General features: G+C 28.1%; 6 protein-coding genes across 7 annotated transcripts; 1 reads left to right on the top strand and 5 right to left on the bottom strand.

Annotated features, from left to right (window-relative positions):
- Window positions 1-2,954: 2,954 nt before the first annotated feature.
- Window positions 2,955-3,359, bottom strand: OCT59_026976 (uncharacterized protein; the record flags this gene model as incomplete). The annotated part of the gene is made up of 1 exon (XM_025326108.1): window positions 2,955-3,359. One exon carries the CDS (start codon window positions 3,357-3,359, stop codon window positions 2,955-2,957), a length of 405 nt encoding a protein of 134 aa, XP_025177806.1.
- A 903-nt stretch (window positions 3,360-4,262) lies between these two features.
- On the bottom strand, window positions 4,263-5,669 carry OCT59_026975 (uncharacterized protein; the record flags this gene model as incomplete). The annotated part of the gene is made up of 1 exon (XM_025326109.1): window positions 4,263-5,669. The coding sequence occupies one exon, from the start codon at window positions 5,667-5,669 to the stop codon at window positions 4,263-4,265; it is 1,407 nt and encodes a 468-aa protein (XP_025177807.1).
- A 1,532-nt stretch (window positions 5,670-7,201) lies between these two features.
- Window positions 7,202-8,146, bottom strand: OCT59_026974 (uncharacterized protein; the record flags this gene model as incomplete). Of its 2 annotated transcripts, XM_066136625.1 has the most annotated exons (2): window positions 7,479-7,492; window positions 7,549-8,146. In XM_066136625.1, 2 exons carry the CDS (start codon window positions 8,144-8,146, stop codon window positions 7,479-7,481), a joined length of 612 nt encoding a protein of 203 aa, XP_065993094.1. The 2 variants fall into 2 exon arrangements, with proteins under 2 accessions (XP_025177808.2, XP_065993094.1); XM_025330392.2 differs by having other exon boundaries at window positions 7,202-8,146.
- Window positions 8,147-8,970: 824 nt separating this feature from the next.
- OCT59_026973 (uncharacterized protein) lies at window positions 8,971-9,267 on the bottom strand (the record flags this gene model as incomplete). Its single annotated transcript, XM_066136624.1, has 1 exon — window positions 8,971-9,267. One exon carries the CDS (start codon window positions 9,265-9,267, stop codon window positions 8,971-8,973), a length of 297 nt encoding a protein of 98 aa, XP_065993093.1.
- Window positions 9,268-9,758: 491 nt separating this feature from the next.
- On the bottom strand, window positions 9,759-10,487 carry OCT59_026972 (uncharacterized protein; the record flags this gene model as incomplete). The annotated part of the gene is made up of 1 exon (XM_025332063.2): window positions 9,759-10,487. One exon carries the CDS (start codon window positions 10,485-10,487, stop codon window positions 9,759-9,761), a length of 729 nt encoding a protein of 242 aa, XP_025177809.2.
- A 1,653-nt stretch (window positions 10,488-12,140) lies between these two features.
- On the top strand, window positions 12,141-15,838 carry OCT59_026971 (uncharacterized protein; the record flags this gene model as incomplete). The annotated part of the gene is made up of 4 exons (XM_066136622.1): window positions 12,141-14,538; window positions 14,845-14,864; window positions 14,939-15,188; window positions 15,510-15,838. The coding sequence occupies 4 exons, from the start codon at window positions 12,141-12,143 to the stop codon at window positions 15,836-15,838; spliced, it is 2,997 nt and encodes a 998-aa protein (XP_065993092.1).
- Window positions 15,839-16,181: the final 343 nt, after the last annotated feature.

Genomic DNA, 16,181 nt, shown 5'->3' with positions numbered 1-16,181 from the left:
TTTTATAGGATGTCGAAATGCCGAAATGGTGTAATTAGTAAATTTCGACGATATCTAAATGTTAAGCCACATTTGGTTAGTGATATCATTAATTTGAATAATTTAATAAAATTTACAAATTAAGATATATAAAAATAATTTGAGTTATTAATATACTATTGTCTTACTGCAATCTAGACTGAAGACTCCGTATATAAAAATTCTTGTGAACAACTGAGCGTGATCAATTTTTCTTATTAGGAAACTGGGTGAGTAAAAAGTTAATAATTTATACGAAATTAGATGTTTCGGAGGATTTGGTTTAGAGTAACACCTGGAAATTGACAAGTCGGTAACCTTTCGTAATTATCGTTTAATAATATAAAAAAGGATGGTACAAATATTTTTTTTTTTTGTAAAAATATGTGCATACTATAAGTTAGGATCGGTTAATTTGTTAAAGAAATTGTTTAGCCGGCTAAATTGATGAAGGTTTTGTATAGTTTGGACGGTCACTGACAATCACGTAGTGCGTAGATTCGATGGACAATTATTAATACATACACTTGAATGCATTTTTATTTTAATACGGAAGTGAATTACTTATTACAATGAAAAAAAAACGGAACATGTGGCAGTATCATTATGACATATTATTCTTGTTTAAATTTATATTTAATTTTAGCGTTTATTTTTGGGCTGACTCAATTATAAAATTATCGAATAACATCTTTTTTTTTTCAAATTAACAAGATTATTTTTATTAAATAATAACGTTGTTAATATAAAAATTTTTATAACAATAACGGAGATATTGAGATTTGAGAAGACGATTAATCATATTGTCCGAAGCGTTAGCGAAGGACAATTTACCGTACTAAACTAGCAACATTTGGTTTAACCCCGTTTTTGTCCCTGTCACAATCGACAATTTACTTCCTTTTTTGAATACGTATCACGAATCACGATTTATGTAACACTACTTATTTGACCTCTAAATAAATACGTAGATCACGTAACACTTGAGAGTTATGCAACGCGAAGGACTTAAACGTTTCCATTTTCCTAGTCATACGTACTTATGCATCAGATATTCGGTCATCTTTATGGTTGTATAATGCCAAAATCATTTTCGTAAAAAAATGTCCACAAAGAAACTTTTTTTTTTTTGTGAATAAAATCGACTTCTTTTATTGAAATATAAAAGCAGCGATGATCTCACTTGATATGAGTGGAATTAGGTCATCGATTTAGACAGGTTAAATGTAATTCCGGTGATGCATGATATGTCGTATGTGATAAGAAACTGGAAATCACTCATTTAAAAATTACTTTCAAAAATATTTTTTTAGAAGATTTTTTTTTGATTCAAAATTTCAAATCATCATCAAATGTAGATCATTTCATCTATTACGCCTTATCAAAAAAAGGGGTATTTGTGTGTGATTAATTTGGCTAGTTTGAACTCGGGGAGTACGAGAAATCGGAGAGTGCCAACTGCTAATGCCCGCTCCGAGTACAAACTTTCTTTTGATTAATTTCCTGTTGTCATATATTTGATGATTTTGGATTCAGACGCTTACATTTTATTAATTTCATTTATAATAGAACTAAAATTGTATGATTCGCGTTGTTGACGCTATACCCGAAAAGGGATGAAATAAGATGCAAATTCTAGAGTTTGGAACCGGTTCTATTTTCGAAAACCGAATTTAAAACGGGTGCAACCGGTTCGATCCGTTTCAAACCGATTTCGCAAAACCCGATTGAAACCGAATAACCGAATCGTATATATTTGATGATTCCGGCCAGAATTAAATGTGATCGGCGTAAATCTGGCCAAGTTATAATTCCGGCCGGAATTACAACCCTTGTGTAACACAATACGAAATTTTGTGGGACACAATTATCTGTAATAAAATTTTGTGTAACATAACTTACCCGGTGGCTAAACTATTTAGCCGTGGTCACGTGATTTAATTCGTAATTCGGGCCAGCACTATAAAGTTTCAATATCAAACCGGGTTGGAAATCCGGTTGCACCCGTTTTAAACGCAAACCGGTTTCAGAATATGAATTCGGGTCAAACCGAATTGTCAAAAAATCGGTTGGAACCGATTTTTAAACCGGTTGGTGCAACCGGTTCCAAACTCTAGCAAATTCCAATCTGAAATTGGAAATGATAGTCCTTTCAATTAAAAATGACGGACATCGACAATAAACTTTTGAATAATTCTGTAACCTGTATCTTTTAAATAGTCGCTCTTTTTAGAATATTGTATGAACATGTTGTGAATATACCTTCAAGATGAAAGCTTTAATAAATGTTTGAATTTTATATTATATAAATATTTTTTTAAGTTACAATGTGCTTATCCCGACTAAAAAAGGTTACACAATTAGTTCCTTTTTTATACTTTATCATAATATTTTATTTTTTTTCCTTTGATAAAAAAGTAAAGTAATTAATACTAATTATAGATACTTTCATACTTTGATTATACTTTGAGAATAAATAAAAAACAATTATTTTTCATAATTTCATAATAATTTTATTATACCTTTTGTAACAAAATATTTGAAAATTAAGAAAATACAAATAAATTTTTAAAATATATTTACGTATATATATTTAGAAGAAATCTTATGAATAAAAACTTAAATTTTATAGAGACATGAAAAATTTTATGTTATACACACAATAAATCATAAAGTATCGTTAAACATAATATTCTTAAAAAAAAAAAACTTATTCTTATATATTGATAGTTGATCGAGAAGTGAAATATTTAAAGGATCTTTCGTAAATCATGCCTAAAGGTAATAGTGAAAAGGTGATATTTTGAATACTTTAACGGAAACTCGAAAAGTGAAATTTTATTAAAAGGTTCTCTAATAAACCATGATTCATTGAAAGGATCTTTCGTAAATCGTACCTTAATGTAATAATGAAACAAATGGTGTTTAATACTTTATTAAAAACTTGAGAATTGTAAGTAAACCATACCTAAAGGTAAAATCAAAGATTCTACACTATTATTTTCTTGAAAATTTGTTCCACTAAAAAAATTATTTCCTAAAGTTCCTAAAGTGGTATTGGTTTTTGATGTATTGATTCGAGCGATTAACTCGATAAAGGAAGAATTTCGAATATTATTTATGTCATCTGCAAAATCTGAAAGACGCTTTTGTTGTGACGTAGTCAAATGTGCCCAAATTTCATCAACATTGATTGTACTATGTTGATTATTTAATAGCAATTTACGCTCTAGGTTCGGTTTGAGCAAATCTTTTCCAGTTAATATTTGAACAAGTGTACCATTTCTTGCTTTATTAGCAAGATTTTGTATTTGTTTACTAGTAGGAAAAAATTGATTCATATTGTTTTATTGAGATTTTTGAGAGAGACTTTTTTTAGCGCATTTTATATTTTTTGAATACTATGATTTACGAATAAAAATCTGTCGAGCAAACGGGAGGATCATTATACTAAAGATTTATCAATGAAATTAGCGTTCTTTATTTACGAATAAAAATATGTCGAGCAGACGGGAGGATACCGGCATTATACTAAAGAAACGTCAATGAAATTGGCGCTTACTTACTAAATTGGTTAAATAGTTAAAAAGAGCCTCCGAGAGAATTTCTCCAAATTTACCGATGCGTAGTAATTAAAAATCCTAAAATCTATAAATAAACATAATAAATTATCTAATAGCTATTGGCTATTTATTTAGGATTTTATAATCATGCTATAAATAATCATGGGATAGTGACAAATATAGATTATCATGCATCCGAGAGATATAAGACGCGTAGTTAATTGTGCACACAATATCACATAGTGATAAAATCATAGTATGTGACGATGCATATTAAAGTGGCGCGGTTCAACTCAACTTGCATACGACAAATACGACAAGTCGCTAACCCGCTAACGCATTCCCGACAGCACATTTTCCCGATAGCCTAAACGCTTGGCCGTTTGATCACGTGTTCGCACATAACTCTGCCCAAACCTGTCGGCAAATGTCCTGTCGGGAAATCATCCGTCAGGAAATCGTGTCGTAACCGGTCAGTTTTCATACTTATGAAAAGGGAAACGGGCGTGTAAATGCATAAATATACACGCCTTATTCGCTTTATTGCTTTATTTTGAAGATATTAAACATGTCCATGAGAAATTTAAGAAAATAAACCTATTCAGATAAATTCAAGTTGTATTGAAATTCATTAGATTAAAATTTTATTGTTGCATAAAATAAAAAATTATTATCATTTTTTCAAATTTCTCCGCTATTAAAGTAACATTTTTTTATAATACCTTTCGTTTTATAATCTTGTAATTGTTGTTTTACTTCATAGTAATTTAGATTATGATTAGTTAAACTTAAAGATATTGGATACCTATCTTTCCAATTATTAAGAAATAATGTTACATCTTTTATATATTGTACCTTAATAGAAAAAAATTTAAAATTAATCAAACTAATTGGTGATGATTTAGTTAATATTGAGAATAAATTAACCCAATCAAATTTATCATCATATGTATTAAAAACTAATCCATTTAAAAATTTACATTTAATTAATAAATCTTCAAATTCCGGAAAAATTAAATCAGCATTAGATAATAATGATAATTTTAGATATTCAAGATTTGGACAATTCTGATAAATTGCTTGAATAAGTCTTTTTATATTATCACTATCACAATATTTAATTTTAATTTTAACAAGATTTCCTTTTGTACTTTCAATTAAATTTGTTATAATTTTAGAAGGAATTTGTCGAACTTTGAGGATTCTTAAATTAGGAAATGATAAATTTTTTAAATTATCTGGCTCATTATAATATACTAAGTGAGGAATTCTAATTTCTAAACTTAATAAATTTACAAGATATGAAAGAAATCTTGTAATAGGTTTCCAATCAATTCTCAAATATTTGAGAGTATTTGCATGCTTAATCAATATTTCTTCAAGAGTTTTGTAAAATGAATTATTTGGATCATCTCCATCATATATATGGAAGATACAAACGTCATTTAGATTTTTTTGTACTTCAATTAGTTTAATGAATCCGGAGTTATCAGTGGGGTAACGAATAATATCAAATACTAATTTTTTAATTGATTTGCATATTTTAGCTAATCCTTCTAAAATACTCTGATCACTATTGCCTGTATAACAAAAAGATTCAAGCTCTGAAAAACAATGCTCAGTTCCTGAAATTTGATAGAGTTGGCAATCATAATTTATGTAAATGGAAAGATGAGTAAACTTTGTATCCCTATTAATAAATAATTTTAACATCTCATTTCTTATGTTAGACACGATGGAGTCGTTGGACGTTCCAATCAATTTTCGTTCAATTATACAGTTTAAATGATCAAAGTCTAAATGTCTCCAGAAGTTAATGTAATTAAATGAAGGATGTTGATATGTTTCAATATCATATTCTCTTAATTCTACAGGTAAATGTGAGTATATTACATTAAATAATGCACACACTACTTTTTCTGATAAATAATAATTAGGATTATCAGTTCGTGTAGGATTTTTCCATAAAATTGGCACTGCTACTACACACCAAGTCCTGTCTACTAAAAGACATGAATAAAGAGATTTTTTGTCATTTCTTAATTCTTCAAATATTGAGTAAAGCACGTCATTAATTAAATACACCATTTTTTCTTTAAAAAGGGACGGAAACGCGGACGATGTACTTATATATATCCAAATATTATGATTGAGAAAAATTAATTATTTATACTTTTTAACAAATTTATAATTACAATATTGCAATATATATATACCATTTCAGAGGCGATTCTTTCCATATTTGTTCATGACACTTTTCTGAAGTTTCAGGACGCTATTAAGTTATGACATATAATAACAAAAAGTATTTAGTAAATGACCTACCATTAAAAGATTTGTCATAATCCTAAATTATTTAACAATAATGATTTTAAAATTATGATAAATGACATTAATTTGAGTAATTTTGTCGTAATTTGTCAATTGCGTCATTATGTGATTTATGAGATTTATGTGATTAATGAGTCAAACGTATTAAATATGATAAGTTCTTACTTCAATACTCCCATAATATTATCGGTTTGATGATTATCTAATAATTTTATTATAATACTAATAATATGAATAACTGATAATATATATTTTACAACTTTTGATATTACATATCATCTATTATTAAATGATACTAATGTAATAAATATGAAACATTAACAATAAAATAGTAAAATTTATTGTACATCTTACAATAGTTTATTAAAATTGTTCCGTAATGTAACGTAATGTAACGTAATGTATCACAAAAAAATCTAATTAATTATTCAATTTAATCTAAGCCAGAATCGGTTAGATTAGGCGCTTTAAAGACGCGATTTTTTATTTATTTATTTATGTATGAGACTAATTTTAACCCAGGGTAATTTAACCTGGGTGACTTAACCTATTAATCGATTTTATATAATTATATAATTTTGCTCAAGTTTTCAAAAAAAAAAAATGTAAATTTTTGATGATTACAATAAAAAATGAGAGACATCAAAAATGTAAGAAAACTTGGTCATTATGTTCTATAATATCCAAATAAATAAAATCTATATAAAGTGAAATGAATAATAACACAAATAATTTTTTTTTTTTAAAAAAAATTATATTAATGTAAAATATAAATTTTAGGGGGTGATATAACCCAAGTTATTTACTAACTCAGGGGACAAGTTAAGCATTTATTTTATAGAACTTTCTTAATAAATTTTCAAACAAAAATTTAGAGAAGCAATAGAAAATTTGCCTATAATTTACAAAATTTACAGGATTCTTTAATGTTGATTCTTTTTAATGAAAATTTATTTAACTTTTAATTATTTATAATGATGGTCATATTATTATTATATATATATATTTATTTACTCTCATAGGGATCGATATTTTATTTATGGTAATTAGTCTACGTATTCATAAACATAAACCTCTAAAATACCCACTCGACCAGCAAATGTTCCCGATGATCTGTCACATTACTATACAAAATTGGGATTTATATATATATATATATAATATTTATTTTAAATACTGAAGTCGTTTAATAATAATTTTGATTGTTATTTCTAAAAATAAAAAAAAATGTTTTAATGAGGAAATAAAACATGATTATCGTGTCGCAAAAAAGGTAAAATTATTTTATTTTATACCGTATATGTAGAGCTCATCTGTAGATTATAGGAAACCGAAGAATTAGCCGATCTCAGAGGATTAGCATAATTATTAGAGTTCAAACTTTCATATGAATTAGTATTCCTCACAGAGGGTATTGAAATCTCAGTATTGTTGGAAGATGGTGTATTGTTAAATGGAGGCGTATTGTCAGGTTGGAGTGCAGGTATGTAATTAGAGGGAGGAGTTTTAGGCAATTTCTTATCATCGATAATAACTGAGTAGTCCTCGTTTGATGCAAGAAGTCTCTCAAGTTCCTCTTGCTGTTTAGTAATTCTTCTAAGTTTATTATTTCTATAAAGGTGCAAACGGATGGTACATTCGGTAATTTCAGCGAGGGCGTCATTAATTTCTAGCTCTATTTCAGCTTCCTCAGCATACTTTGGCGTTATCTTTCCCTTGCCTTTAGCACTATTATTATTTTCAAGGGTATAATTTATTTCTACTTTATAATGAGTGAGGACGTTACGCCACTTGAGTTTCCAATTGGCAGTTGGGTTATCAGTGGCATTATATTTATCGAACAATAGTTTAAAAGCATCAGAAAATCTTCCTGAACGACGTTTTGCTTCTTCGTCGACCAAATATTTACCCCCAAAGTAAGCGATAGTACTGATAATTGATACAATGGAGGGAGCAATAACACGACCAAAAAGTGAAGCGGCATAGATAAAAAACAGAAGCAAAATAAAGGAAATAGTTCCGTAAACATATAAAAGACCCTTTTTCGCTCTTTGACTCAGTAGTGGGTTTTCAGCGACTGTTCTATTAATTTCTTCAAGACGAACATCTAATTCCTCCCTGTCAATATAACCATGCATATCAAGACACCATTCTGTTTCAAAATAATACCTTGGCGCAAAATAATTACAGTCAAAAGTTTCTTCTTCTCTAAGACGATTTAATACTATTTTCATATTGAAGTATGACTTTCTTAATATCTGTGGTAAATTTATTATTTGTATAAAGATTTTTTTAATAAAGTCAAATAGAATGAAGTATTATTTTGTAATGAAATATTCGAATTGCAAAAAAAAAAAAATAATAATTTTTGTTGTAAGAATTTTACACATATATATATTTTAACTTTATAAGTACTGAAAAAGAAACCTAAAATAAACGCCTTGTTTCATAATAAATAAACTCAAAACTGTTAATCTTTACATGATAATACAAAAATGTTATACAACTTTGATCTAACCTTAATTAACTGAACCGAACCGAACGAACAATGTCATCAAAAATATTAAATAATATTATGGATATTTATATAATGAAAATTCTTTAAAGAATTTTCAAAGATATTCATAAAAAAATTATGATTTTAGTAAGGATGATAAATTGTTCGACTAATTCGGTTTGTACTCCAAACTATTAGTTTCAGGTTTAAAACCAATAACCTGGTTTAAGACTATCATTTTCCGAGTTTGGAACATAAATTATATTTTTTTTTTTTAAACAAAGGACAATATTTATTATAAAAGAAAAATATACAAAATTGAACTAATCTAGTTTAAATACAAGATCGAATAAAAACTAATAAAAAAAAATGGTGACTTAAGAATATATGTTCAAAAGAACTATCTACCGTCATGCCTGCCCAAATACTTTCACATGCATAAGCACCCTACCGGTATTCGTACATCCTTTGGTGACTAGATCAAAAATATTTTTCTAAAAAAAAAACACACTATAAAACAAAAAGAAAATTATTCTAAAACCTAAAAAAATTTAGTATATCCTAAATTAATTTACGTAAAACATCTAAAATTTCCGCTAAGACCTTTGATCGTGATGTTTTACGGGACTTATCTTTCTTCTGCTTATTATGCTTCTCAGATTTTGCCTCTTGTGGTTTCTTTTTAGAATTCTTAGAATTCTGTTTACTTTTATCAGTCTGTCGACTTCCTGAAGTTCGTTGCCGGTCCTTGTTGGTATTATTACCAAATGACCTTGTTCGTTGCGATGGAGAATCATGTCGATTCCAAGACAGGTGCAATTGCTCCCAATCAAATTGATTATCTAATGCTGTACGCATATCAACCCACTTTTCAAAATAACCAATAAGTTTACGATCCCCCCTTGCAGTCTGTATAATTTTAAAGCTTTTCAAACCCTTAATCGCAGAAAGGAATGAATGTGGGCAATGGTCTTTCCATAAGGCTGCTATCGTCATCGATTCTGGAATTTTTCGAATTGTAGCTTGGAACTTCTCACGTTGTTTTCTTTCTTTGAGTGTCCACCTTGCTGGAAACCATCGAACCGGTATCCCCCCTAAATCCGTAGTCCAAACAGGATCATCATTACCTTCGAACTGGGTAAGACGCAAAGAATTTAATTCTATCTTCAAACGAACTGTTTGGTATTTCTTTTGTTGTTTCATTTGTAATGAGATAGTATTCCCCCAAAATGTTAACTTTTGCAGAATTTCTTCTGGCGTCCAGGATACTGGGATATCATAAACCAAAATGTCTCTGACTTGTGATGTACCATCATCACCTGGTTTATGACCTGTAATAACTTGCTGAATTATATTTTTATTTGACTTCTTTTTTTATTCGAAGATTTTGTCAAATTAGATAAATTATTATCTGGTTGTTGTAATAGCTGCGGCTGAGGCATTGTAACATCCAGATTAGATACTGGTTCTACTGGTGTGACGTCCATATCAAAAGGTTGATCAACATGTGATTGAGATCCAGAGGCATCCGCAATCGACCGATTTATATTAACATCTTGATCATCACCTATTTGATCATCATCATCAACAGTATTTCGCATATAATCATCTGATTCATCATTTGTTAATGGATCAGAATCAGAATCAACAGTTTGGTGTTTTTTCTTTTTATTCTTTTTAGCCTTTCTTTTTTTAGACTTATCCTCATGTTTTCTCACAACATTCATTATTTGCTTTCTTTCAGCATATCTCTGTTGTATCCCATCATATACTGCGTTAAAACCATGAGAAGCAGAGTACATAGCAACATGTAAAAAAAATGAGAAACTTTGAGGAGTCATTTGGTAACGAGAGGCTCTATTCTCCCAACTGAGTATGTCTTCATTTGTTAATCCAAAATTTGCTTTTAAAATATTATTTTGAACTTCTGTTGAACGTCCCTTAAAAAATGAAGCACTAAGACTTTCACAATATTGTATATATTGGAAATATGTAGTTTTTAAAAACCTATTTTCATCACCCATAATAAGCATAGGAAACTTATTTTCGGCTATTTGTATTTTTCTTGTATCTTCCATTTTAATAAAAAACTGAGTAAAATAAAATTAAAATTTTACTGCGGAATTGTTATGTTTTTTAATTTTTGAAGGAAGAGTTTTTTATCATGACCTGGAACATAAATTATATTAGTTTCAGGTCTAGAACCAATAACCTGGTTTAAGACTATCATTTTCCGAATTTGGAGCATAAATTTACTTTTTATGTCAAAGTTAAGTTCGGAACCTCCTTTATTAGTATTGATTATCATTATTTTATTTTACAGTTTAATGATTTTAGACGAATAATTATTCGTGAAACCTTGATCTTTAGACAATACAAATAAATTTAACAATATATGTTATGAAATTTAATGGGTTTTTAAGTATATGGTTTTTAAGTATATATTACAATGACATATTATAACAATATAGACTAATTTTGTTGACTGAAAATTCTTGAATTATAATTTGAATGAGTTTGAATCTAATTTTCTTGATAATTATAATATTCATAATCTATTTTAATAAAGTATACTGCTTAAAAAATTGATTAGATTATTTATATCCCTAAAAAATTTTATAATAATGTGTATTTATGAGCATAACGGGATTTTTTAATCTATAATAATCAATTTATTATATGTATCGTCAAATAGGGAAATTACTATTGAATATTACTATCATATTTTTGAAAATCCAAAGTGAAATAATTTTGTACACCCATCTATATATTGAGTTTTATTTGTCAATTTATATTTAATTTTATTCTGATTTATAATCTTAAAATTTTTTAAAAATTAAATGCAAAAAAAATTTTTTTTTTATAGAAAAATCGGAGGTAGTAGGATAATCGGTACGGTACGAATTTGCAAACCTGTACGGTACGGTTGATCACCCATACAAAATTACAAAATTTGATCAACATGACCGTACCGTACCATACTGACACTATAATAAAGAGAAAATCAGTACGATACATTTAGCATATAATTATTGGACACCAGTGTCCATTTTAATAATTTGGACACCAATGTCCAAAATGTTCATGTTTGTAATTTGGACACCAATGTCCAAAATGTTCATTTTTGTAATTTGAACACCAATGTCCAAAATGTTCATTTTTGTAATTTGGACACCAATGTCCAAAATGTTCATTTTTGTAATTTGGACACCAATGTTCAAAATGTTCATTTTTGTAATTTGGACACCAATGTTCAAAATGTTCATTTAAAACAATAACCGTACTGTACTGTACTGGTTCTATATATAGAGAGATTATTATAGAGCCAGTACGGTACGGTACAGTTGGTTAAATTTTATGGTTGATCATTTCGTACCGTACCGTACTGGTTCTATATATAAAGAGATTATTATAGAACCAGTACGGTACGGTACGAAATGATTATCACAAAAATTGATCAACCGTACCGTACAGGTTTGCAAATTCGTACCGTACTGGATAATCATATACTCAAAAATCGGACTACTTATCGACATGTTTAATGCAGATCAGTGCATCGGAAAAAATATGGTCCGATTGTCCGAAAAAAAATTTTTATTTTTTTATTGTAACCTCTACTTTTGGTTAAAATATTCCTTATTCATGACGTACAAAAAAAAAAAAAAAAAAAAAAAAAAAATGTCTAAAAGAAAATGATTTTTTTTTCAATAAATAAATTTTAAAATAACTAAATGGAAACTAAATCTAGTAATTTAAATATCTATGATAAACATACTGATATAACTGATACAGTAAACACCAAAAATTGTTCATATTGCAATAAACCGTTTACTGAAGAATTATGGTGTAAAGAATGTATTAACTCTTTAGAAAAATTAGCAGAAAATGGTATTAAAGAAGCAATGTTTAATTTAGCCAATAGGTATTATAATGGAAAAGGAACAGAAAAGAATTTAGAAAAAGCCTTTCATTGGTATCAAAAAGCAGCAGAAAATGGTTATGAAGTAGCAATGTTTAATTTAGCCGTATGTTATTATAATGGAGAAGGAACAGAAAAGAATTTAGAAAAAGCCTTTTATTGGTATCAAAAAGCAGCAGAAAATGGTTATGAAGTAGCAATGTTTAATTTAGCCGTATGTAATTATTATGGAGAAGGAACAGTAAAGAATTTAGAAAAAACCTTTTACTGGTGTCAAAAAGCAGCAGAAAATGGTATTAAAGAAGCAATGTTTAATTTAGCCATATGTTATGAAAATGGAGAAGGAACAGAAAAGAATTTAGAAAAAGCCTTTTATTGGTATCAAAAAGCAGCAGAAAATGGTGATACTGACGCAATGTTTAATTTTGCCATACATTGTGAAAATGGAAAAGGAACTGAAAAGAATTTAGAAAAAGCCTTTTATTGGTATCAAAAAGCAGCAGAAAATGATCATACTGGTGCAATGTTTAATTTAGCCATATGTTGTACAATTGGAAAAGGAATAGAAAAGAATTTAGAAAAAGCTTTTTATTGGTACCAAAAAGCAGCAGAAAATGGAGATGAAAAAGCAATGAATAAGTTAGCCAATTGGTATTATAATGGAATAGGAGCAGAAATGAATTTAGAAAAAGCTTTTCATTGGTATCAAAAAGCAGCAGAAAATGGTTATGAAATAGCAATGTTTAATTTAGCCAATAGATATAATAATGGAGAAGGAACAGAAAAGAATTTAGAAAAAGCCTTTTATTGGTATCAAAAAGCAGCAGAAAATGGGTATACTGACGCAATGTTTAATTTGGCCATACATTGTGAAAATGGAAAAGGAACAGAAAAGAATTTAGAAAAAGCCTTTTATTGGTATCAAAAAGCAGCAGAAAATGGTAATACTAGTGCTATGTTTAATTTAGCCAGTAGATATAATAATGGAGAAGGAACAGAAAAGAATTTAGAAAAATCCTTTTATTGGTATCAAAAAGCAGCAGAAAATGGTTATGAAGTAGCAATGTTTAATTTAGCCAGTAGATATAATTATGGAGAAGGAATAGAAAAGAATTTAGAAAAAGCCTTTTATTGGTATCAAAAAGCAGCAGAAAATGGTTATGAAATAGCAATGTTTAATTTAGCCAATAGATATAATTATGGAGAAGGAACAGAAAAGAATTTAGAAAAAGCCTTTTATTGGTATCAAAAAGCAGCAGAAAATGGTAATACTAGTGCTATGTTTAATTTAGCCAGTAGATATAATAATGGAGAAGGAACAGAAAAGAATTTAGAAAAATCCTTTTATTGGTATCAAAAAGCAGCAGAAAATGGTTATGAAGTAGCAATGTTTAATTTAGCCAATAGATATAATTATGGAGAAGGAATAGAAAAGAATTTAGAAAAAGCCTTTTATTGGTATCAAAAAGCAGCAGAAAATGGTTATGAAATAGCAATGTTTAATTTAGCCAATAGATATAATTATGGAGAAGGAACAGAAAAGAATTTAGAAAAAGCCTTTTATTGGTATCAAAAAGCAGCAGAAAATGGTTATGAAGTAGCAATGTTTAATTTAGCCAATAGATATAATTATGGAGAAGGAACAGAAAAGAATTTAGAAAAAGCCTTTTATTGGTATCAAAAAGCAGCAGAAAATGGTTATGAAGTAGCAATGTTTAATTTAGCCAATAGATATAATTATGGAGAAGGAATAGAAAAGAATTTAGAAAAAGCCTTTTATTGGTATCAAAAAGCAGCAGAAAATGGTTATGAAGTAGCAATGTTTAATTTAGCCAATAGATATAATTATGGAGAAGGAATAGAAAAGAATTTAGAAAAAGCCTTTTATTGGTATCAAAAAGCAGCAGAAAATGGGTATACTGACGCAATGTTTAATTTGGCCATACATTGTGAAAATGGAAAAGGAACAGAAAAGAATTTAGAAAAAGCCTTTCATTGGTATCAAAAAGCAGCAGAAAATGGTCATACTGGTGCAATGAATAATTTAGCCACATGTTATAATAATGGAGAAGGGACAAAGAAGAATTTAGAAAAAGCCTTTTATTGGCATCAAAAAGTAGTAGAAAATGATAAAGTAAATCCTAAAAATGAAGTTGAATCATGTAATGAATGCATGCAACCATATACTGATTATCAATGGTGCCAACAATGTAATACTAAACGATTTCAACAAGATTTTTCAAAGTGGACTAGTAAAAATGAATTTATTGATAAATTTATTCAAGAAGCACAACTAAATGCTAAAAGTAGTTATGAAATTTTAGAGTGGATACCTTATAATAACTCGTCAGAGATTAATTATTATGATAAAGGAGGATTTAGTGAAATTCATAAAGCTATCTGGTTAGATGGACCTATTTATAGTTGGAATTTTAACAAACAACAATGGAATAGATGCAATTTTCAAACAGGTTATGAGGTTATTCTTAAAACACTTAATAGTTCATCAAGCTTAGATAGTAAATTTCTGGATGAGGTATATTATTCATATTTAGTAGCAATTTTATTTTTTTATGCAAATGGTTAACAATATTTTTATTATTTATATAGTGGAAATATCATTATAATTGTCAAAAAAAATCATTTTCAAAATTTATTCAATTTTTTGGAATTACCCAAGATCCAAATAATTTAAATTATATAATTGTAATGAGTTATGCAAAAAAAGGAAGTTTGAAAAAGTGTTTATCTGATATAGCTAAATTTAAATGGCAAGTCAGGTTACAATTATTAAAGAATATTGTATCAGGACTTAAAGTAATTCATGAATCAAATTTAACTCATGGTGATTTTCATGATGGTAATATTTTAATGTCAGATGATTATAATGAGTTATTTATTATTGATTTAGGATTATGTAGACCTATAAGTGATTTACAAGATTCTGTCAATAAAGTTAATAAAATTTATGGAGTTTTACCTTATATGGCGCCTGAAATATTAAGGAAAAACCCTTATACACCAGCAAGTGATATTTATAGTTTTTCAATGATAATGTGGGAATTTACATCAGGTATCCCTCCATTTAATCATGAAGCACATGATAATCACCTTACCTTAAGTATTTGTAAAGAAGGAAGACGCCCTGAAATTATAAAAAATACTCCAAAATGTTATATAGATTTAATGAAAAGTTGTTGGGATTCAGATCCTTCTAAAAGACCAACCATAAAAATGCTTGAAAATATTTTATCTGATTGGAATATGTGTATTAGTGAATATTATAGATTCAACAGGGATGGAAATTATGTCTATAAAGTACCTAATCTTGATAATCAATTAACAAATAATATGTTAGAATTTGTAGAAGCAGATAAAGCTTTATTTCAAGAACAAGCAAATACCTCTGTTATACAATCTCATTCACAAGCATATTATACAAGTCGCAAACTTACTGAAATTTTAGTTCAAGAAGAGACTCAAGGTCTTGATTGTATAATTGAAGATTAATAATTCTGTTATTTATCAATCGTTTTTTCTATTATGATTGGCCATATTAAAATTATAGCATAATATATAGAGCTTATATATATATGTAGATCAAAATTGGCTAAAAATTAATTTTTCGAATATATAATTTTGGCCGAAATTTTCTTAATTCTAGCTAAAATCGTAATTCCGGCCTAAATTTAATGAAAATTGAAAAATGTAGGTATGGACCATTGAATAGAATGTAGAATTTTCTGTCGGTGAATTCATTCTAGTATTACGGAAAATTCGGTTTTATTTGGAAATACTTATCAAAGGGCAAAGATGCATTATGATACGTTGATCTGGATGTTTACACAAAAAA

Source organism: Rhizophagus irregularis, chromosome 7, assembly GCF_026210795.1.
Source record: "Rhizophagus irregularis chromosome 7, complete sequence".
Classification (NCBI taxonomy): domain Eukaryota; kingdom Fungi; phylum Glomeromycota; class Glomeromycetes; order Glomerales; family Glomeraceae; genus Rhizophagus; species Rhizophagus irregularis.
The sequence above is the reverse complement of the archived record's forward strand: the minus strand, read 5'-3'. Positions and strand labels throughout refer to the sequence as shown.